Raw genomic sequence first — 21,214 nt, 5'->3', positions numbered from 1 at the left:
TCTCCGCTTTTATACCCCCGCCGCGGCTTTTTTTGGTGATGATCAAAGTGTGTGTGTGTGTGTGTGTGTGTGTGTGTGTGTGCGCGGACTCACACTACAGAGGATTGAGGTATAAGTGCGTTTTGAATGGCACTCCATCTTTCTGTTGTGAGTATTGCCACTTATGACAGGGACTATATTATTGGGACTGTATTCCATGGGGAGTTTTTGGGTGGAAGGCGGTAAATGGAGTACAGTTATTCGTACAGGGAGATGGAGAGCAGTTATGCAGATGATAGCCACTGTTGGTAATGGGGGGAATTAAAAGTGTATTCTGTGCGCTTTAAGAGAAACTAGCTATGTTGTTGACCGGCCAGCTAGGTCGACTGTAGCTCGGCAGAAAATGTGCTGTGTTCACGCTAAACACCAAACTTTGTAATGCAACTTTCTTTTTTCACTTTATCTTCCTCTCAACCAGAAGTGTACAAAATGTTGTTCTTTAAATGTCACACCTGTTAAATACTATTTGCAAAGTAATGACATTTATCAGAGCGAGAAAGTGAGCGAGTGAGAGAGTTGAGCGTTATTGAATCTTGGTTCAAATCTCACACTAGTCTCTCCTTGGTACTGATCGTTTATACTTGTACATACTCTTTAGTGACAAAGCGTGTGTAGTCGTTTTAATCACAGTGGGTGACTTGGGCTAAAAGCTAAATTATTGCAAAAAATCGACTTGGTGTGGATTTTCCCAAACTCCCCCGCCACCCCCAGTCTCCCTCTGGGGCCAGGGCTCAGTCCCACCTCTCCTCACTCCTCTCCTCAGCTCTCAATTGGCTATTTGGTCTGTCTTTCATCCTGCCTTGGTGGTGGTGGTGGTGTTGTTGTGAGGCGATAGTGAATCCTGAGTCACGACACAGTGTCTGCCTGCCTGCCTCCATGCGTCTTTCTCTCTCTCTCTCTCTCTCTCTCTCTCTCGCTCCCTCTCTCGCTCTCTCATTCATTGTGCCTGTCTCTATGCTGACTGCTCACAGTCACGCTTCATTGCAGGTACCTGCTTTCAGGACCTGAATGGAAATGTCACTGTGTGACCAGCAGTCTGCCTCTGGCGGGGGGCAGGGGATTTCAGTGAACGCCGTACAGTGTTTGTATGCACCGTGTGCGGGTTTCCCAACGCATGCATTCCAGCACGTGTGTATTGTTTGTTTAGCCCGTCCTTCTGCTGAATATGTGGCTTTTGACAACATTACATGGTCACACGCACGCATGTGCACACACACAAGGGCGGGGGGGGATTCACCATGCTGTGAATCTTTGTTTGTGAAACGTGTTTGTTTATTCAAGGCTGGCCTCCACCTTCTCAACATCCATGTGAAGGAGGTGGCTCTATGATAAATCTGTCACCTCTATATCCTCTAACTCTCGCGGACTGTGTCCCGGTCAGGCTGCAGCTTGCTGCAGATGCAATCTATAGGTGTGTGTGTGTGTGTGTGTGTGTGTGTGTGTGTGTGTGTGTGTGTGTGTGTGTGTGTGTGTGTGTGTGTGTGTGTGTGTGTGTGTGTGTGTGTGTGTGTGTGTGTGTGTGTGTGTGTGTGTGTGTGTGTTCCCAGCCAGAGAGTGCTGGGAGATGTTTGGTCTCCGTGTAATTATCGGGCCACATTCAGAGAGCCCCAGAGCACGAGCCGGGTGGTGGGAGCTAGATCGCTTGAAGGAGCCTGCCGACGAGACACACACACACACACACATGGAAATAAAACACAATAACATCAGTGTATCAGTAGTCTGAAGGACGTAACGGCCACACTGTCAGGGCTGTCTCATCGTTGGTTTGTTATTGTCGCTCTTATTATTATTGTCAGTGTGGAGTTGTGGGCAGCAGAGTCTCATAGGATCAGGGTGTACATACGGAGACAGACTAGATTAACATCAGCAGATTGGTGTGTGTGTGGATGTGCTAGTGTGGGAGTGAAGGGTATATTGATCTTTGCGTGAGTGTTTCTTCTCTTCTCTTTAGTGACAGGCCTCACTTTGGTTCTTGCTTATGCAGCATTCACACACACAAACACACACACACACACACACACACACACACACACACACACACACACACACACACACACACACACACACACACACACACACACACACACACACACACACACACACACACACACACACACACACACACACAGTGTTTGAGGGAGCCGTCCGATACTGCTGACCCGCCGCCCCTGCGCGCTTGCAGTGCTCTCACTGTGCTGCCGCGTTGCCATGCCAACGCGGCGCTTCGGTCTGTCAGCCGACGCCACAGCCAGCGAGAGTGACTGGCCTCGGAGCGTAGCGGCCCCAATACATCATAGACAGACAGACAGACAGTAGACCAAGGATGAGCCCACAGCCAAACACCTGATGTGTCTGAGAACGGACCCTCGTGTTGAGGCTAATTCTGATTCATGTGTTTCCTTTATGTACAGTTTGTATTGCGGCCAGAATACTCTGAATTTTCACAATGAAGTCTTTGTGGATGTCATAAAACATTAATACCGGTATTATAGCCAATTAGGGCAAACTGCAACTATAAATCACAGAGGCACAGACGCTACAGCCGATATTATAACCTCGTCCACCACCGCACACAGTCACCATTGTGCTGCTAGCCAAAGAGCTAATTTCCCAAACCCCAGGGGGCTAGTCCGCCGTTATGAATCATGATTCCCTTCCCATAAAGACACCAGGCTGACCTTGTCCGGGGAGCAGCAGCCACATAGGAAGCGCAACGTGCGCAGGAGTGCGGGGTATTTCAGACCCCGGTCTCTGGCGGCGGAGCGGGAACGCCAGCGCCGACCCGACTCGGAGTGGAAATATGTATTCAACGACCCCTAGCGTGGCAAATCCCCTGGAACTGATGGGACGTAAATCGGCATAACTGTCCGTCACGAATCCGTGAGAAATAATTAACCGCGCGGCTAATGCTGGCTGAACCTTCTAGGATATTCCTCCAACCCCTCTCCCCCCCCCCCCCCCCCCAACACCAGGAGACTTATGCATAAAGCTGGCTGTGATGCGGGTTAGCTTATAGCACGTCATGGGCACATCTACACAATGCTCCGGCACCAGCATCCCATTGTTTTGGAGCATTTTTCTTCTCTGTTATTGCTGCATGGATGCCGAATTACATACAGTATTGTTCTGTAGAGAACAGTGGCTGAATCTAAATTAGGTTCACCACAGGGGAATGTGCTGAAGAGTGCAGTCTATTTAATCGTTTTTTCTCTCCCGAGCATCTGTCTGACAGTTTACTTGTGTAATTTTGATCTTTTAAGGACTTCTGTCGCATCAACTGACTGTAAAGTCACTGGACGCAGCAATGCACGTCCCCTTATTGTAGCCTGCTCTGGAGGAGAGTGTGGGTGTGTGTGTGGGTGTGTGACATCTCCAGGGGGGGGAGTGATCTCACCCCCCTGTGGGATGCAATGCTCATCGTCCTTACCCTACCCTCTCGCTCACCTCCTGTTTTAGAGCACTCTTTAGAGCATGCCGGAAAGTGCTGATTTTGTTTTAAGCTGCATAATCGTTCAAAAGACAATGTGTTGTAACGACGTGGGCATCTGCCCTATCGCCCATCACCCGTTGTGTGATGGGTGATACATGAAACGATGGTGCATGAAAACATTCCAAATGACAGACTTCCAGACAACTCATCACTTGTTCTCTCTCTCTCTCTCTCTCTCTCTCTCTCTCTCTCTCTCTCTCTCTCTCTCTCTCTCTCTCTCTCTCTCTCTCTCTCTCTCTCTCTCTCTCTCTCTCTCTCTCTCTCTCTCTCTCTCTCTCTCTCTCTCTCTCTCTCTCTCTCTCTCTCTCTCTCTCTCTCTCTCTCTCTCTCTCTCTCTCTCTCTCTCTCTCTCTCTCTCTCTCTCTCTCTCTCTCTCTCTCTCTGCAGAGCGTGGACACGGTGTGCACCCTCTACCAGTCCTTCCAGGACGGACCTGTCTCGGGGGCCAAGGGCGCGGCGGCGGCGTCCAACCAGGGCTCCAGGTCGGGCCCCGGCGCAGAAGCCGCCCCCGCCGCGACGCTGCTCAGACCCTGCCAGAGGCACATGAGCCCCACGGAGAGACTGTGCAAGGTGATCCAGGAGCTGGTGGACACGGAGAAGTCCTACGTGAAGGTGAGCACTCGTCTTTTAGGGCTACGGCGCGACAGGCAGGGGTATTAAGGCAAAGGGACCTTTAAGCCCTGAAACTCAAGACGACCCTCTCGGCGGTGTGCATCAAACGTGTTCAGGGGACTCTGGAGTCAAACAAAGTGCTGAATCGTTGATGTGCCCTGCAGGCATGCTAGTGCTTTTGGAATGCCGTAAAGCGCTGCCCTGAGATCCTTTTTTAGTAGTTTTCCTTCAGCAATAAAGCCGCCGTTCAGTGGTATAAACATCCAAAGACAGCGGAGCAACAACCAACCGTTAGAGCTTCATAAACCAATAGCGGCGGCTGAGTGACGAGGCCGCAGCGAGGCAACGAGACGGAGGGCGAACGAGGCTGCTAAAGAGTGGGAGAGCGAGGGTTAAACTAACCATGAATAGAGGGCGGCGGGGTGACTGCTTCTCGCTGGCAGCCTCAAAGAGACTGACACCGCGCTCGCCGAGCCCCGTCATCGGCGATCCACCCCTCCTTCCTCACCGATTAAGGGGGTTGCCGTGGCGACCCCTGCTCTTTCCCTCTCCTCCTGCCCTGGCGTCCCACGTCCCAAAGAGCTGCTCTCCACTCTAGCCCTCTCAACACCTTTCAGAGCCTTCTGATTACCCCCAGGCGGGCATCCTCCAGCTTTTTCTTTCCTTCCTCTTTTGTTCCTCTCCCACGCATGCTGCTCCTCCACATACACACACACACACCAACCCCCCCCCCACCCTCCCTTCTTATTCTCTTTGTTAACATCTCACTATTCTCCAGTTCATCATTTTCCACTCCCGCCCGCGCCTCCATCACCATAACTACTTCTAGGCCAACGGGAAAAAAAGGGCACTTCCCAGAATGCCTTGCTACGGCTCTTTCTACTGCTACTTGGGGGGGGGGGGGGGGGGTTAACAATTAGGACGTGCCACAGCACCTGGGAGGGGGAGGGTTTGGGTGGGTGGGTGAGAGGGTGGGGGCGGGTGCCATAAATCAACCTAATGAGTGAATATGCCGTTGGCGAGGCAGTGCTGCGGCAGTAATGGAAGGAAGGGAAGAACGGGACTGAATGGAAGGCCGGTAGCTGGGAGACGGAATGGGAGGGAGAGGTAGGGGAGAAGATGGGCAGAGAGAGAGAGACGGAGAGATGGGAGGAGGGGATATGAAAGGTTGGCGGAGAGGGGGGTAAATGAAAGGTGGAGCCGCAGAAAGATCACAGGGGAGTTTAAAAGGATTGGAGCTGAGAAGGACGATGTTGTCTGGCATCAGTGTTTGACTTCTCATCACTGACCTTCTTTTGGTGTCTGTATCTGTCTTTCTGTCTGTCTTTAGGACCTGGCTTGCCTGTTTGACATCTACCTGAAGCCCCTGCAGGATGAAACCTTCCTCACACTGGATGAGGTATGTGTATAATTACGTATGTGTGTGTGTGTGTGTGAGTGTGTTTGTGTGTGTGTGTGTGTGTGTGTTTGTGTGTGTGTGTTTGTGTGTGTGTGTTACGGTATCTGTGTCAGGTGGGGTGTTAGAGTCTTGAGGGGGGTTGATGATGTGGGATTCATATTGTGCGTTACCCGAGGGGGTGGTGATGAGATTGACCTAGGCCGGGCCACCATATCTACCTCATTACTGCTGCCCCCCCCCCCCCCCCCCATATGCTGACCGGCAGCCTCCCAGAGGAATGAGCCAATAAGACGCCTCGCTCCAGGACACCGTTAACCGCTGTGGATTTCACTGTGATTGCGATTTAACACGACCCGTTCCCCTACATTGATCGACACTTCGTTTCCCAGGATTAACACACAGAAAAACTGGCCCATTTCATTGGGTTTATAACGAGACTCTGGCCATATACGGTGCTTCTGAAATACCAACGACCTTGGCGGAGGTCATTGGTATTTCCTCCCCCTGCCCTTCGCCCTTCCTCCTCCCCCTCCCCCTCCTCCTCCCCCTCCCCCTCCTCCTCCCCCTCCCCCTCCTCCTCTCTCTCCCTCGGGCGTGCGACGGTGCGGCGAGCACGACCTCAAACACAGGACGTCCCTCCTGCCAGCGCCAGCGAGTCGATTGTATGCTGAGCACTCGGGCAAATTAAAAGACCATTATGGGACACAAAGACATGTACAGCCCACAAAGTGGACAAGGACAGGGCGGCCGCAAATGGATTTTAATGATAGGTGTGTGCGTGTGCGTGTTCGCGTTCGCGTGCGTGTGTGCGTGTGTGTGCCTGGCGATTGCTGCCTTATTCCCCGAGTTATTTATCAGCAGGCGAGCCATCAGAGTGTATATTTCTAACTCTGGCTGTTCACTGGCTGTTCACTAATCACTCTCTCTCATGAGACCCCAAGCCTGCTGCTCCATCACATTGTACTCAGTCTCCTTCTAGACGACCCATATTTCTCCTCAACCGTCACTTCTGTCTTAAACCTCTCACCCCCGTCCGCCCCCCGTCCGCCCCCCTAACCACACACACACACACCCTTTTAACACCCAGCTCTGAACCCTGTGGTCTGGCAGATGGAGAGCCTGTTTGGCAGCCTTCCCGAGATGCTGGACTTCCAGAGGGTCTTCCTGCAGACCCTCGAGGAGAAGATCGCCTCCTCGCCCGACTTCAGTACCCTGGAGACCCCCGCTCAGTTCAAGGTGAGCTCAGGCCGACCACACACACACACACACACACACACACACACACACACACACACACACACACACACACACACACACACACACACACACACACACACCATATTGTCTAAACATCAAGATGTATATCAGCACAGCCGTCACTTCTCACATCCATGTTTCGTCACCCGAAAAACAAAGACACCGACGGAGGCATTATTCTGCAGCCGTTGGTTTATTGGGCATTACTCTGACCCACCGCAATCTATTGCATTCATTAGTCATCCACACCCCGTGTTGGCACAAACAAAACAACATTACAGGAGCAGGCTGAGAACGCCCGCACCTTAGCAGCAGACCACACACAAACACACAAAGACACAAACACGGTGGTGGCAGTTCCATGGTTGAGATATCTTTCTAGGCAGCGGCGGCGCCCTCTTTTGAAGTCATGAAAGGCATTCATAATTGAAGAAGCATGACAGGGTCATGTTATTGTGATTGATACTCCTGGCACGAGAAGATGGGGGCTCTATTGATCAGGGGAAAGGCTGCATCCATCGCACCGCTGGTGGAAGCCTGTGAACTCAGAGGGAGAGAGAGGGGATAGAAAGAGGTGTGGGGAGGGAAGAGAGAGGGAGAGATGGGATAGAAGGAGGTGTAGGGGGAGAGAGAGGGCGAGCGAGAGGGGTAGAGGGAGATGTAGAGAAAACAAGAGTGAGATCAAGAGAGGGGGGGATAAAAAGGACAGGGGGGAAGGGGGAGGGTGTCTCCCCAGGGAGAGACCCGAGTGGCCGAGTCACGATTTCACATGTTTGCGCTCTCTCCATCGCTCCAAGCACAGCCACAACCTCCTGCCCCTTCCCTGCCCGCCGCCTCTGTCCTGGCGTGATTGTTGATACTCATCTCTCCACTCCCCCCTTGTTTACCAGAGGCTGCTGTTCTCCCTGGGCGCCTCCTTCCTCTACTACGCCGACCACTTCAAGCTCTACAGCGGCTTCTGTGCCAACCACATCAAGGTCCAGAAGGTTCTTGAAAGAGGTATGTATATATACACACATTTCATCCATTAGAACCCAGTGAGGGATACGCATGCACGGTGAAGTCACGTCCAAACTTTTCCCGCCCCCGAGTTGGACAAATGTGGTGCCCTTGCGGCTGCGTTGCATCACAGGCGGTTCGCTAGCGCTGGATGCTGGGCCCCCAGGCTCACTCCCCGCAGCTCTATAGGGGAGAATGTCCATTATGCAAACGAGCAAATGACCCCCGAGTACAGTTTATGGAGAGGCAAGTACAACGGGGCTATTTATGTTAGAGTGAAACTAAAAATGAGTTCCACATTTGCGAGGCAGACGCACTTACTTTTCTATGATCTGGGAAAACATCAAGTGATTTGAGTTTATAGAGGGGGAGTGGACGTGCCTTGCATGCACCCCGTCAATGTTTATTGAACATCTGTTCTGCTATGCCCACCCCCACAAATGTATATTAATTTGCTATGCACCCAAAAAATTATGAAATAAATAAGTGATATATGTATTGAAATAGTAATATTCGTATGGTATGTCCAGGCTAACATTGTTCAGTTCATTCTTGTAGGTGCTAGATCTATCTGTTATTTGACTCACAAAAAACAGTCTCTGAAAGGAGAAACATGCCTTTGATGGTGCGCCATGTAGCGCCATCTACCTCTCTATCTTTAGATAGCCATCAGTGGTGGACCTAGTTTATCTCTGCTTGTTACGACGTTGAAAGGGCCTTCCATTATCCAGCCTACTCTGGTGTCTGTTTAGCAGAAAATGGAGACTGCAACTGGCTGGAGATCCTCCTGTTGGCCGGTGTCAAATAAGCTCAATAACAAAACTATTGTAAAAATGAAAAAAATTATAGGACTTTTTCTAACAAACACAGATGCCTTGCATAAAAATGTGTTCACACGTTACTTGTGTTTGGGAATACTGCCAGACAGAGGAAGGATAGGGAGACTGGTTTTCCTTGGAGGAAATGCTCTCATGTGCTTTGGGAAAATGATTATGGGGGAAGGGTGACGGGATGGTCCCAGAGAGGGATGGAGGTGTCAGATGATGAGTTGGGGGGATATTCATCTCAAGGGATTATCAAATATTTTGGTAATCTGCCAATTTGGTCAACATGGTCGTCGTTGTCCCCCCACCCCCCCCCTCTATTCTGACCAACATGATTTATCTTTGTCAGACATCATAGAAACCGTATTTAATTAAAATCCCCTTCCAGCCTAATTTATTTCCATCCCTTCTCCTCAGCTTATTCCCAAAACACAAATCAGGGTTTTGAATAATTGAATGTTGTGCTGTCAACGATAAGCAAGTTTGATGGAGCACATTAGATAGATGGTGTTGGATAAATCGCTTGCTCGCGAATATTTGCAGTTGAATTCAGAGTGCTGAATATGAAAGTGTAGCATGAGATGGGCATTGCCATATTGTGTTAGAAGGATGGTCAATCTTTGCCATTAGATCGCTTGAAACTGTGAACTTGAAAACATTGTTGTGATACTAATAGCAGAAGAAATAAGCGAAGGGTATAGCAAAATAATACAAAGCTGGGATTGATATAGAATTCTGTTGTCTCTGTGGAGCATTTTGGCAAAGCAAAATAACAAAACATCAGCGGGATACCAAGACAAGCGGGGCACTTACAACATTGCATTGTTCGCGAGTCGCCACACACAAAATTAGCCCTAGTTTCTTTGAAACCCAAACATTTACACAAAACTGGACCAAAGCCACAGAACTACGCCAGTGCAGTCTCTGCTACAAGGCAGCAAGCCCGGGAACATAATACGTCCTGCTAATTGCAAGGTGGGGCTAAAAACAGACCTGGGTAACAGAGTACAGGCACACACACTCGCGCGATCCTCTGAGTGGGTATATGCTTAGCGCAGCAGGACCCCAAAGCAGCAGCAGCAGCGAACTCTGCAGCCCCATCCAAAACCAGCTGAGCCAAGGACAGGGGGGAAGAAAGCGTGGGCGTTTGACTAAACCCTTCGAGTAATTATACTCTAAGCCCATCATCGCACCAGTCCGTCCCTCTCCCCTCCCTCCCCCCTCCCTCCACTGGCTCGCATCTGCTCTGACGCGCTGCCGTTTCGGGGTTCGCCCGACTTTTCTGTTTACTTGTCGACTTGTTAATTGCCTGCCAATTACTCACAGAGGTGTCGATGCGGCTGCCTGTCTGTTGCGCTGAGTGCTATAATTAATACTGTAATGGGCCCCCCCCTCCGATCCCCTCCCCGACTGTGCGCCGGAAAACGGGAGGGAACGGCTGCGTCGCTTCAGAGAAAACCTCTCTCTCCACCTCTCTCTCTCTCTATCTCTCTCTCTCCAAAGTATTCACGACTGTCTTGTGTGAGAGCTGCATCATCTAGCATTTATTCAGTCTGGTGCTTGACCTTTTCTTAAAGCCGGGAGCCCTGGCTGTCGCCCACCCGTCCCAGGGCTGCAGCCTGTGTCGGTGTAACACCACCGATTCTGGCACTGCCTTAACATGTTGACACGCACAGTCTGGCAGAAACGCGGTGCTCCCCTTTGGCACCACGAAAACGGATGACAACCGTCTCGACACAATTGGGATTCCAAGATAGTGGCAAGTGGTTGGGTGTTATTTTTGGGTGGTGGCGTGGCCCTGTAAAATACAACAACAACCAGCTCCAGAACCAATATGTACCCAGAATCTCTAGAACCACTAACAGTGAATGACTAGGCTTCTAATGTACACAGTGAAACAGTTTCATGACATATCTAAAGGTTCAAAGGGCTTTGGTTAACTTGAATGCCAGAACAAGCCTGTGTCTCTTTGCTGTCTGCCGTTTCTTAGCCTGGGTGCTGCAGTGATCATGCTTGGCTGAAGTGCTCGTAGTTTCCATTGGATTGACCAAACCATACATATATGAACATCAAAGCTCGTCGGCTGGGAATGTGATTGAACAAATACAAATGATGGCTCAAGCCAACAATGATGTGCAATTTCATGAATCTGATCGTCCTTTGTCTGTTTTTTCTTTTTTCTCTTCAGTGAAGACGGACCGGGCCTTCAAAGAGTTCCTGGATGCCAGGAACCCCACCAAGCAGCATTCTTCCACCCTGGAGTCGTACCTGATCAAGCCCGTCCAGAGGGTCCTCAAGTACCCGCTGCTGCTCCGGGAGCTGGTCTCACTCACAGACGTTGAGAGTGAGGAGCACTACCACCTCAACGGTAGGCCACACGCCCACACGCCCGCGCACACACACACAACAGAGATAAAGCTGCTGCTTTACACAGTCTCAAAGTGACCTTCCTCTTCTGATCTCCGTGGGACACAATGAGGTCCTGGCTCGGATTCACAGAATCAGATTTGGCCAGCATGACCTTCAGATCTAGAAAACCAGATTAGACGCCGGCCAAGTTGTCATCGTCATTCGTTCCTCTGATTCAGTCCAGCAACAATGTAAACCCTTGGGGGAAGGGAGACATGGAAGAATGTGTGCATGTGTATTTATACACCCTGTTTTTAGCACACCGAAGGGAACTTACCCCCGCGCTCTCTCTCTGCTCACCTCCACACACACAGAGGCCCTGAAGGCCATGGAGAAGGTGGCCAGCCACATCAACGACATGCAGAAGCTCTACGAAGACTACGGCGCCGTCTTCGACCAGCTGGTCGCTGAGCAGACGGGCCACAACAAAGAGGTAGAGGGAGCATGACCATCATGGAGGAAAATAAAAGGGGGGAGAGAGAGAGCCTCCCTTAAGTGGATGGGAAGGGCACTTTAATATATAGGAGGACTCTTAACTCGTCAACCTTGATCCGCACGTACTTAAATGAAATCAGTAATGGTGGAACGTCAGCCTTTTACTTAAGTGATTAAGATTGGAGGGGGGGGGGGGGGATGCCGAGACGGGAGTAAACACTTTATGCTTTGTCACAGTGCGCATGTTGTGTGACAGATTTACAGTTTAGCTTTAGTGAATGCGCGGCACATTATGTGGCCATCAGCCCTGTCTGAGTCACGGGGAAACTACCAAGCGCGCCCGTGGCACATCTTCAGATTCTGTTTTCACGCTATTTACTTACTGGCCCGGACACCGTTTCGCCCCAGGGTGCCAAGCCATCCAGAAGCTGATGGAGTATTCCGCCGTCGGCCACCGGCTGCATTAATATTCCAAGCGTCGGCTAAATTGCGTTTGGAATTCGACATAATATCAGCATTCGCAGCACTCAGCCCGGCTCGGGCTTAAGGGCACCGGATAGAAGTCTGACTCTGAAAATCAGCATGCGAGTGGCGTGATCGACATAAGTGCGTCGTATCTGAGGAGCTCCGTTCGCAGACGCGCGAGCACTTAATATGTATCTCACAGCCCCTAAAGTCTGCCTCTCTGCCCCCCCCCCCGGCGGCGGCTTCTGTCTCCTGCTCCCAGGTCACAGAGATCTCCATGGGAGAGTTTCTCATGCATTCCCCGGCGGTCTGGCTGAACCCTCACCCCTCCCTGGGACGCATGAGAAAGGACCCAGAGATGACCGTGTTTGGTGAGTCACCGCTCTGCAGTCCTTGTTGTTCTCTTCCAAAGGGGGAAGAAAATGAAAAGAAATACATGGGTTTTTGTATTCCACACGCATTGTTGGTTTAAGAACGATGCAGAATTCAAGTCATTAATGTGATCTGTTTGGGGGAGTGCCCATGCAAGTCATTACAGTGAGATCAATGGGCCGATATGCTCTTTTTATGGAAAAGTTGCAGCACAGACGCTATGAATCTTTGAGCTTTGGAATCTGAACTGCGTCTCGGGAGAGAGGGCACCAGTGGGTCCGTACCAAGGAGGGTTCAAAGTCCAACGATGTCTGCGTGTTTTCTCTCATCAGTGTTCAAGAAGGCGGTGATACTGGTCTACAGGGAGCACTACAAGCTAAAGAAGAAAATGGTAAGAATGTTTTTCTAAACTTGTACCCTTTCTACTTCCTCATTTGCCCGACGCTGCCGGTTTCCAGTACACATCCCCTTACCTTTTGTGTGTGACCCAAACAGACCACCTCGCGTTCCTCGACATCCCAGGGCGACACGGATCCCTTCAAGTTCCGCTGGCTCATCCCGCTGTCGGCCCTGCAGGTCCGCCTGGGGAACACTGCAGGTAAACACGGGGCCCCCACCGCCCACTGGCCTCGCCTGGGTTAACCAGGGGCCGTGAGTGGTTAAACATTCACCCAGTGGCGCTCTCACAAGGTTCCCCACTAGGCAGTTCCTCGCCCACTGGAACCAATCCTTTCACAAATCTTTGTCTCTACAAAGGCTAATCATATTCCTCTGCACTCCCCAGGAATAGAACAAAACAATAAATGTCAATGCTAGCTCCTACAAAAAAGAAAAAGTCTGGTACAAAATACACCAATTAAGTCTTTGTTCTACACTGGAGCCGCTCAGCCAGCCATTTACTACTTCATCCCCATGCCTCGCTCCCAGTCCGTCTTCCCTGCTCTCTGTAATTTTCCAAACAGTAAATGCATTAGTCTCTCTGTCTGATTGCAAGCCTTTGTCTTCCGGCCCGTTCCTCTGACCCTCTCAGGCGCGGGCACCGAGACCAGCTGTATCTGGGAGCTGATCCACACCCGGTCCGAGGTGGAGGGGAGGCCAGAGACCATCTTCCAGCTATGCAGCAGGTCAGTTCGGGATCAGTACACATTGGGTTGCGTGTTCTTCATTTCCACAACAGCGGCTGCTCGAGTTTAAGCCTGAATAGAATGGTGGTGGTAATGCCCTGAGCCCCAGGGTGATTCACACACGGTTAGTACAATAATTGGCCGTATACAGACTTGGCCTCAATTCTGGTTAATCTGCATCTTGAGAAATATCTCACATTCTGCAGGGGATTCTGAAAGAAAATCAAAGCAGATTATGTGCGTCATTGCAAACATAGCGGGTATCAACTCGCATGAAATGAGTCCAGTTTGCCTAACCTCTCCCTGCGCCCGGTCCCTGCAGCGTGCCGGAGTACAAGGCCAACGTGGTGAAGGTGATGCGCTCCATCCTGAGGGAGAACGTGAGGAGGGGCACCAAGGGCGACGCGGCGCCCGACCGAGGCTGCAGAGAGCGCCTGGCGCCGCTACGAGGCACCCTGCCGTCCTCCGCCCGCATAGGTGAGGCTGACCGGCCACCGCCCACCACGCCCGTCAGCGCTGGAGCACGGTCCGCTCTGTGACCGCTTCATATTTATTTCATGGGAAGGCTGAGACGTCCTTGGATTGTTATCAGTTTGCCGGGTTGGGAGTACGACAGAGATTTGACGACTACTCTGAATTCAGCCTCGGCGAAAGCCTTGACATAACGTTTCGCTGTGGGTTCTGCTGTTTCTGAGTATTTCACCGGTCGTATCACAGCGCTAGAGCATCCCCTACAGCATGAAATGTTTCCCTTCCCGGTGAGAACATTGCTCTGACCTCCCCGTCTGTCCAACCAGGTTCATCCAGGGCCTCGTGGCTGTCCAGGAAGACCAGGAGCAACTCGACCCATTCCAGCAAGACGAAAGCGGGGCCCGACTCGGACGAGAGCAGCCAGAGCAGCAGCGCCCCGGGCTCCTCCGGGACGGCCCCGCCCGGCACCTCCACGGATCCCCGCCTCTCCCCGGCCCAGGAGAGCTGGTCCCAGGACTCCGGGTGCCACTCCCAGCCCAGCTCCTCCTCCGTGAAGGAGTCGGACGCGTTAAGTGACGAGGACGCCGACGCCGGCTTCGGCGGCTCGGGCGACAAGCGGCGGGAGAGCGCCGGCGCCCTGGAGGCCCGCTTCCTCCAGCTGCAGCTCTCGGAGGAGGCGCCCGCCCCCCGCGTTCAACCCGAGGGCGCGGAGGTGAACACGCCGGAGAGCCAGCACAGGGCGCCGCACGCCCACTACAGCCCCCTGAAGAGGAAACCGAGCGGGGGCTTGAGACGCAGCCCGGGGGCGCCGGGCAGCCTGAAGGGTCGCAGCAGGTCGCTGGACAGCCAGGCGGACACGGCGGCGGCGGTGGCGGCGACAGTCATGGACATCAACTCCCTGCTGGAGAGGGAGTTCAGCGTCCAGAGCCTCACGTCCGTGGTCAACGAGGACTGTTTCTATGACCTTGCCGATGGCCGTGCCGTAGACTCAGGGAACGACACCCCGTCCCCTTAGACTGTCGGCTGGGAGAACCAAGACGTGCCCATGGAAACCGACACTGCATACGTTCTCCAGCCGAGCCCGTTCGGATCAATACCCCTGTATCGGGTTGGTGCGATGGTGTCTGCGGTACCTGCTTGTTCCGGGTCGGGGATTAAAAATACTAAAAAGAAACAATAGATGCCTATTGGCCAAGAGTCAGGAGATTGACTGCCCGCCGAAGCGGAGTATGCAAACTGCTGCTGCTGCAGTCATTCTGCCAAGCACGGATCAATAACCTGGCTCCTCCCGGATCTATTCAGACTATGCCTCCTCCCCGAGTGGCAACTCCCTATTCTGGGAAAAGCTTACAGCGTCACATCTACTTCAACCTGCGCCAATTGGCATCTCCTGAATCAGGTTGCTGTTCCCCTGACCGACAGTCCATACAAGAGGATGCGGAAAACTGCCTCAATATTTCACTATGCAGATAAGTAAAGTTGGAATAGAACGGAAAGCAGCTGAGCAGAAGCGGATATGAACTAATGAGACCGACCCTGAAATCCAGGTTCAACCAAACTTCCTGAGTGGAGGGTAGTCGACCCAGACGGCCATGAGATTGATTTGTAAGGCCTTGTTTGCTGTATTTTGTGCACTAAAATACATAGCTTGCCTATACTATTGAATTTTGATTCAATGTCAGAAGGTTTTTGTCTTTAAAATATTTGTTATTTATTTATCGGGATGATCAATTATGTTAGTGTTTCTAAGGTTCATGTCTAATTAACTGAAAAATATTTTGCCCAAAGTAATTATAGTGTGATATTTTAGTGTACTGGATTTTCTTTTGTGGGGGCTGTCTATTCCTGCTTTGAATTTTTAACTGCAATAATATTTAAACAATCTTTTATATGTTTGTATGTCTTGTATATACTGCTGTTTTCCAAATTACTGTGGTGTACATTTCAAACATTTATAAATTCTTATACACATACTTGACATTGAAAAAAGTTGGAAATTGCTGTAATAACGGCGGCTACTTTGGCCGTTTTATCGACGTACTGGTTTGACAGTACATTTTCAGGTACTAGACGAAGCAAAACTACTCGTACACTGTTACTTTTCAGCTTTAAAGAAAGACATGCCTTTAATGCTAGCATACCAATGAATGTGAATACCCTGTGCTTATGGATGAATTGTTTTATAAATAAAAAGTTTTTATCTGGGTTTGACACATGGGGATACAGTCGTTTAAAGCAATTTCCACATCCCGCACATGCCTTGACAGGTGGAGTAAAGCTAGGGGGTAGAGCATTGTCTTGTGTCAGTCGCTTGGGACTGAACAAGCTAGTCACAGCTGATGAGCTGTCAACGCACAAAAATAATGCCCCAGTCTTGGAACCACGTGTGTACCCGCAGATAGACAGAAGTAGGACACAGTCACCGACGGAAAATACATCACGCACCATGCTGAGCATGCAATGGATGTAGTGGCTATGTGAGATGCAATGCGTCAAGCAGGTTCGCTTTCCGTTGGCAAGGAAGCCTTATCTTATACAGAGGGAGGGAACCATTTGATATTTTCTAGGATGATTCCAGTTTTAAACATGTCTGACCAGCCCAACCGACAAAAAATCTCCCCAATAAGAGTAACGTTGTAGTAATGTTGATCATGGGAGGTAAAGAGCTGAAATGCATTTTAGATTAATATAAATTGGGCTGTCCAGGCACTCATCCAGAACCAAGCCGGTATCACGCGATTGCGTGCTCCTGCGCACGAACGTTAATCTATTGAAGCGTGTTCCAGAGCACGATAGTCCGACTTTTTGCGTGTTACACAGAACGAAATGTAAACCAATGCATTCTGAATGGGAGTGTTCTAAGACAATTAACTAAACGGTACGAGAGAGAGAGAAAGAGAGAGAGGGAGGGACAGAGAGAGAGAGAGAGCGAGAGAGAGGCTTCAGAAAGGGTGTGCGCAGATAGTACAGTGCACCAGTTATGTTTATGCCAAAACCACAAATGCTATATATATATATATATATATTTATATGTATAGGCTATATATAATTAGGCTATAATTATATTATGTAGCGTGTAATGAGACAATCTATAGCCAAATTGTCGAAGATGCCCGAGAATCTCCGGGGATATCAGCATGGGAAATCGGCGAATCAGACCCATGAACCTATAAAGAAAGACGTCATCTCAAGCGGGAGAGAACGTTTGCGGTGCTGGTTTGTGTCACGTAAATACAGGGCTCTCATGTCTCATGCATTCGGCGTGAGACTATCCAATAATAAAGAAATTTGAATTTGAATGGTAACAATTCCGTTAAATCCTCGTCCTCGTTTTGAACGTCTCACTCATGGCCGATCAGTGTGTTCTTTCTGATTAGCTCTTAATTGAGATCACCTGTCACGCACCCCTTTATTAAAGGTGAAGACAATGGGTTTGGTTTACTTTTCGCATCGGCCTGTGTCAATCGAGGTTGAGTTTAGTGAGGGTTGAAAGTTTTCGATCTAGATTGCAGATCACTATTGTCACTTTATACAAACTGAAAGTATGCGTTGTTGCGTGTTTGTTTTTGTGGGCATTTGACTGAACAGCCCAGACAAATATTGCTACCAACATGGCACTTCGAAACAGACCACCGCAGTGAGTAAAAGTTATTTTCCTTTATTAATTGTTGAGGTTTTTGGGCTGTCTCCTCAGACACAAGCCATCAGTATCCCTGCTCTTTGCAACTTGACATGCATGTCGCGTCGCCGCTGTTTGTTAACCTAGCTTTGCTGATTTGTATCTTGTGATGTGTGTGTGTGTGTTTTTCTTAACAGGTGTTAGATGACTGACAAGATCTATGGGGGGGCCCCCTTTGGGCCCCCCCATACCAACTTAGTCTTCAAATGAATCTAGTGCCATGGGACTCCAGTGTCTTCAAAACATCCTCGGAATACATGTGTATGAATGGTCCACCGAAGGGTTGATCTGGAAGCCACCACGGTCCACGCAGTAATCTGCTGCGTGGGCCATAGTGGCTTCCAGAGCCATCTTTCGGTCTTGGTCAGGATTTGTTACAGTTGCCCTTCAATGTAGCAGGCTACGGGTTTCTGAAGAAGCCTGCTTTACGTAGCATTGGAGTACAAAAATTGTGCAAAATGCTCATGTAATTGCACTAGTAACCTGTAGATTAGCTTAGTTTAACGTCATTCCGTGCTGTCTCTGTCAAATGTGTGGAATACTTTAAGTCCACAAGGCCCTCTGGTAAACCACGTTGGAACACCCCTTGACAAGGTGATTAGTCACTGGGTGTGTGCTAAAGTTTTGTTCCATTTTTCACTAGTTGGTTAAGGTTTGGTAGAATTGTTTGGATGCTAGCGACGTGATGGCGTATGTACAAGAGCCTACCGTGGCCAGGCCACAGTTGCGACGGCCACGGCCAGATGGCCTAGTGTGAGTGCAACCTTGATTGCATTTGTATACTGTTTACCATTGGATGTTTGTGCAATTTGGCTTAATTCATCCGCAGTAAAGCTGCATTTGACTATTCCAGGGTCGTTTTGTACAGGCTTTCAATTGACCATGTTGACTAGTTTGTGGGAAGTTTTTTTTTTTTTTTACCCTTGCTTACAATCCAACGGTTGTGACCACTTATGCAACTGGGCTGTGAACCTTGCAATTCTAGTTGCATATTTGTACACGCAAGCTTGTCCATTTCTATCGCCATCACTAACACTAGCTTCAGCATTTCCTTGTAGGCCATTAGCTGACTTGTGTATTGGAGCGATGATTTGGGTTTTTAGATGCTTGAAAACCTAAAATAAAGCAAAATGCGTGTCTGGTGTGCAAGAGCCAATTTGTTGGCTTGCAGTAGTCGAGGAGTTGCCGTAGGTCGTAAGCCATCTGGAGGTTGTCGCAATGGAGGCTTGTGGTAGATTTGCCATCCAAGAAAGTGTAATTCTTCTGAAGCATGATTAATAGTTTAGTAAATTGAATCTATTCATATAGAACTATAAAATCCAAGACTGCAGCCAGTAACTTGGATCGCAATATGTGGAAAGTATTAGTCTTCACTTGTAACAACAGAATAATTAACATGACTAACTGGGTTTCTTCCATTTTCTAACTAGGGGGACTTGACTGGTGAGTCTACTGGATTAATCAGTAGCGGTACTTTGCCCAACAGATTTGGCATGACTACAGGGTGACAAAGACAATTATTCCCTGCCTATCAAAAGAGACTTCTAAAACATATCTGCTAGAACAGTTCCTATACTTTTTGTATAATTTGGTCATGCTGCAAATTTACTTTTTGTAGTTGCTCCATATTTAGTTCTTTGACAGCCTCACCTGCTAGAAAAGTCTATTCAAATCGGCTAAATATAATTAACTAAATTAATAGCCATGAAATCTCATACTAATGGCAAATACCCTCTTTCTGTTGGTGGTTAAACACTGATGTCTCTCTAGGCTTGAGGGAGAGCTCACAAGTAATTTACACGAATGTCCTGGAGCAATTGGGAATACACTTTTATTTAGTCTACCTGACCAGGGACATCTTTGAACTATAGGTCACCTAACCCAAACTTTTCACTCTTGTTAGGTTGTCCTTTTCTCTCGTTTTAACCCGAAAGGGCTGAAATATCAACATTTTGGGTATTCTGTTTGGATAATGTGCAAATTTGTGGCTTCACTAATAAAAAAAATTAACAAATGTATTTTTCTTAATGTGGTTAAACTATTTAAAGATTTGTATGCAAAATATTTCTGCTCAATTTGTGGTCAATGGAAATAAAAAATGATTTTTTTTTAATTTGATAAAACACAACTATGGGTTAAAGGTATTTCCTTTGGGCATCTTTTGATATTTTTAGAATCTAGCTCCATTGCCGTTAGAAATGGTGTCTCCCAGTACTGCAAAGTGCTTCCACAAGTTTAAAAAAGAATGGGCAGAGAAGGAACTGCCAACTAAATCCATTTAGCATGGGTAGAAAGTTTCCATGGAAGCACTTGGCTGCTGGTTCCCAACACAGCTCCACTGTTAGCCTGTGACCTTGCGTTTAACTTTTTTCGACTTTTGGTGACTTTCACAAAAGAGAAATGAACTGGTTAATACAGTAAACAAGACATTTCATGGTACCATTTTGAACTGTTTGTGCATATTGCATTAAATCCATATGCTTGAAACGTTTCAATAATGCATATCAACGAAACAATGGAATGAAATAAATAGTTCAAGCAATTTGTGGGACTTGGCTGCTTTTACATTACTCATTTTGGGGGTTATTTCAGTCTCTCCAACCTGCAGGTCGTGCGAAGAATCATGGGAATATTCTATAAATGTCTTGATATCATCTTTCGTCTCAACACTTCTGCTGCAGCCGCTGTTGAAGCGTATGAGTCCTTTAAGACCCCCTTTGATAAAAGGGGTTCTCAAATGTTGACCCTCAGTCACCTATTGCATCACTTCCTTTAGGGCTTCGGCCTCCTAATTGATCATTATAGTATAATTGAATGCCCTCTTTCATATATATGATACCTCCACCACTGGGACGTGGCAACAATTCTCCAAATCCATGTGGGGGGAGGCTTGTGGACAGTAGGGGTGTATACTCGACATAAATAGGAAGCAAACTCATCTCACAAATGAGAAATGACATCTCACAAATATTTATTTAATAAATTGTTTCAATTTATAAAAATCCAATGGCAAAACCCGTTGGCTTTTTGTCGAGGGAATCCAGGGCGACGCTCACTTCCGGGTTGGCCAACATACGTCATCCCTCCACCACTCTACTGTAAAAACACATGTTCAAGTTGAATGTGAATAATAATAATTCTGCCATAGTATTTATTTAAGGGCGGGGGGGGGGGGGGATACAAGTCTTTTGGCCATTTGTAGTGTTGATCAGCAGAGAAATAATTTGTCCACAAAGACGGTGACGTCGCTTAGCAACGGTAGACGCTGGGGTAGACAAGTCACCGGACTACTACCCATGCAAGTGAACGGAGCGTTCCACGGCATTGAGAAGACCCGTGTAATAAAGGCCTATAATATTTCTGTTTATGGCATAGATTTCACCTCAGATTAGGCCAATAAACCAATGGTAAAATAAAAATAAAAACGCTCGCTCAAAGGCCCGGCCCGAGTATAGTGGTGGGAAATATCGGCCCGACCCGGCCCGCGTCGGGCTCGGGCTCGGGCAGAGAATCTAAACACTGACTGGAACTACTTAGCAGGTGTCTGTAGGGCTATATCAGGAGTTAATGCACGCACTGCAGCCAATCAGAATCAGAGTATTCCCCCAGACCGTGGTCTAAACAATATAATTCACGAGT

The 21,214-nt window shown here is 48.9% G+C and overlaps 1 protein-coding gene across 3 annotated transcripts in view; it reads left to right on the top strand.

Moving 5' to 3' along the window:
- The window catches only part of tiam2a (TIAM Rac1 associated GEF 2a), a 72,480-nt gene extending 56,371 nt beyond the window's left edge, over positions 1–16,109 (top strand). For all 3 annotated transcript variants that reach the window (XM_030355778.1, XM_030355777.1, XM_030355780.1), the window contains exons 16-27: positions 3,917–4,141; positions 5,472–5,540; positions 6,651–6,776; positions 7,688–7,796; positions 10,809–10,988; positions 11,344–11,462; positions 12,192–12,300; positions 12,634–12,692; positions 12,797–12,899; positions 13,332–13,425; positions 13,748–13,902; positions 14,223–16,109. In XM_030355778.1, coding sequence (XP_030211638.1) covers positions 3,917–4,141; positions 5,472–5,540; positions 6,651–6,776; positions 7,688–7,796; positions 10,809–10,988; positions 11,344–11,462; positions 12,192–12,300; positions 12,634–12,692; positions 12,797–12,899; positions 13,332–13,425; positions 13,748–13,902; positions 14,223–14,911 — 2,037 coding nt within the window. In that variant the 3' untranslated portion in view covers positions 14,912–16,109. The remainder of the gene's footprint in view (positions 1–3,916; positions 4,142–5,471; positions 5,541–6,650; positions 6,777–7,687; positions 7,797–10,808; positions 10,989–11,343; positions 11,463–12,191; positions 12,301–12,633; positions 12,693–12,796; positions 12,900–13,331; positions 13,426–13,747; positions 13,903–14,222) is intronic.
- The last annotated feature ends 5,105 nt before the right edge of the window (positions 16,110–21,214 follow it).

The sequence above is a fragment of the Gadus morhua genome, chromosome 5 (genome assembly GCF_902167405.1).
Source record: "Gadus morhua chromosome 5, gadMor3.0, whole genome shotgun sequence".
Lineage (NCBI taxonomy): Eukaryota > Metazoa > Chordata > Actinopteri > Gadiformes > Gadidae > Gadus > Gadus morhua.
The sequence above is the reverse complement of the archived record's forward strand: the minus strand, read 5'-3'. Positions and strand labels throughout refer to the sequence as shown.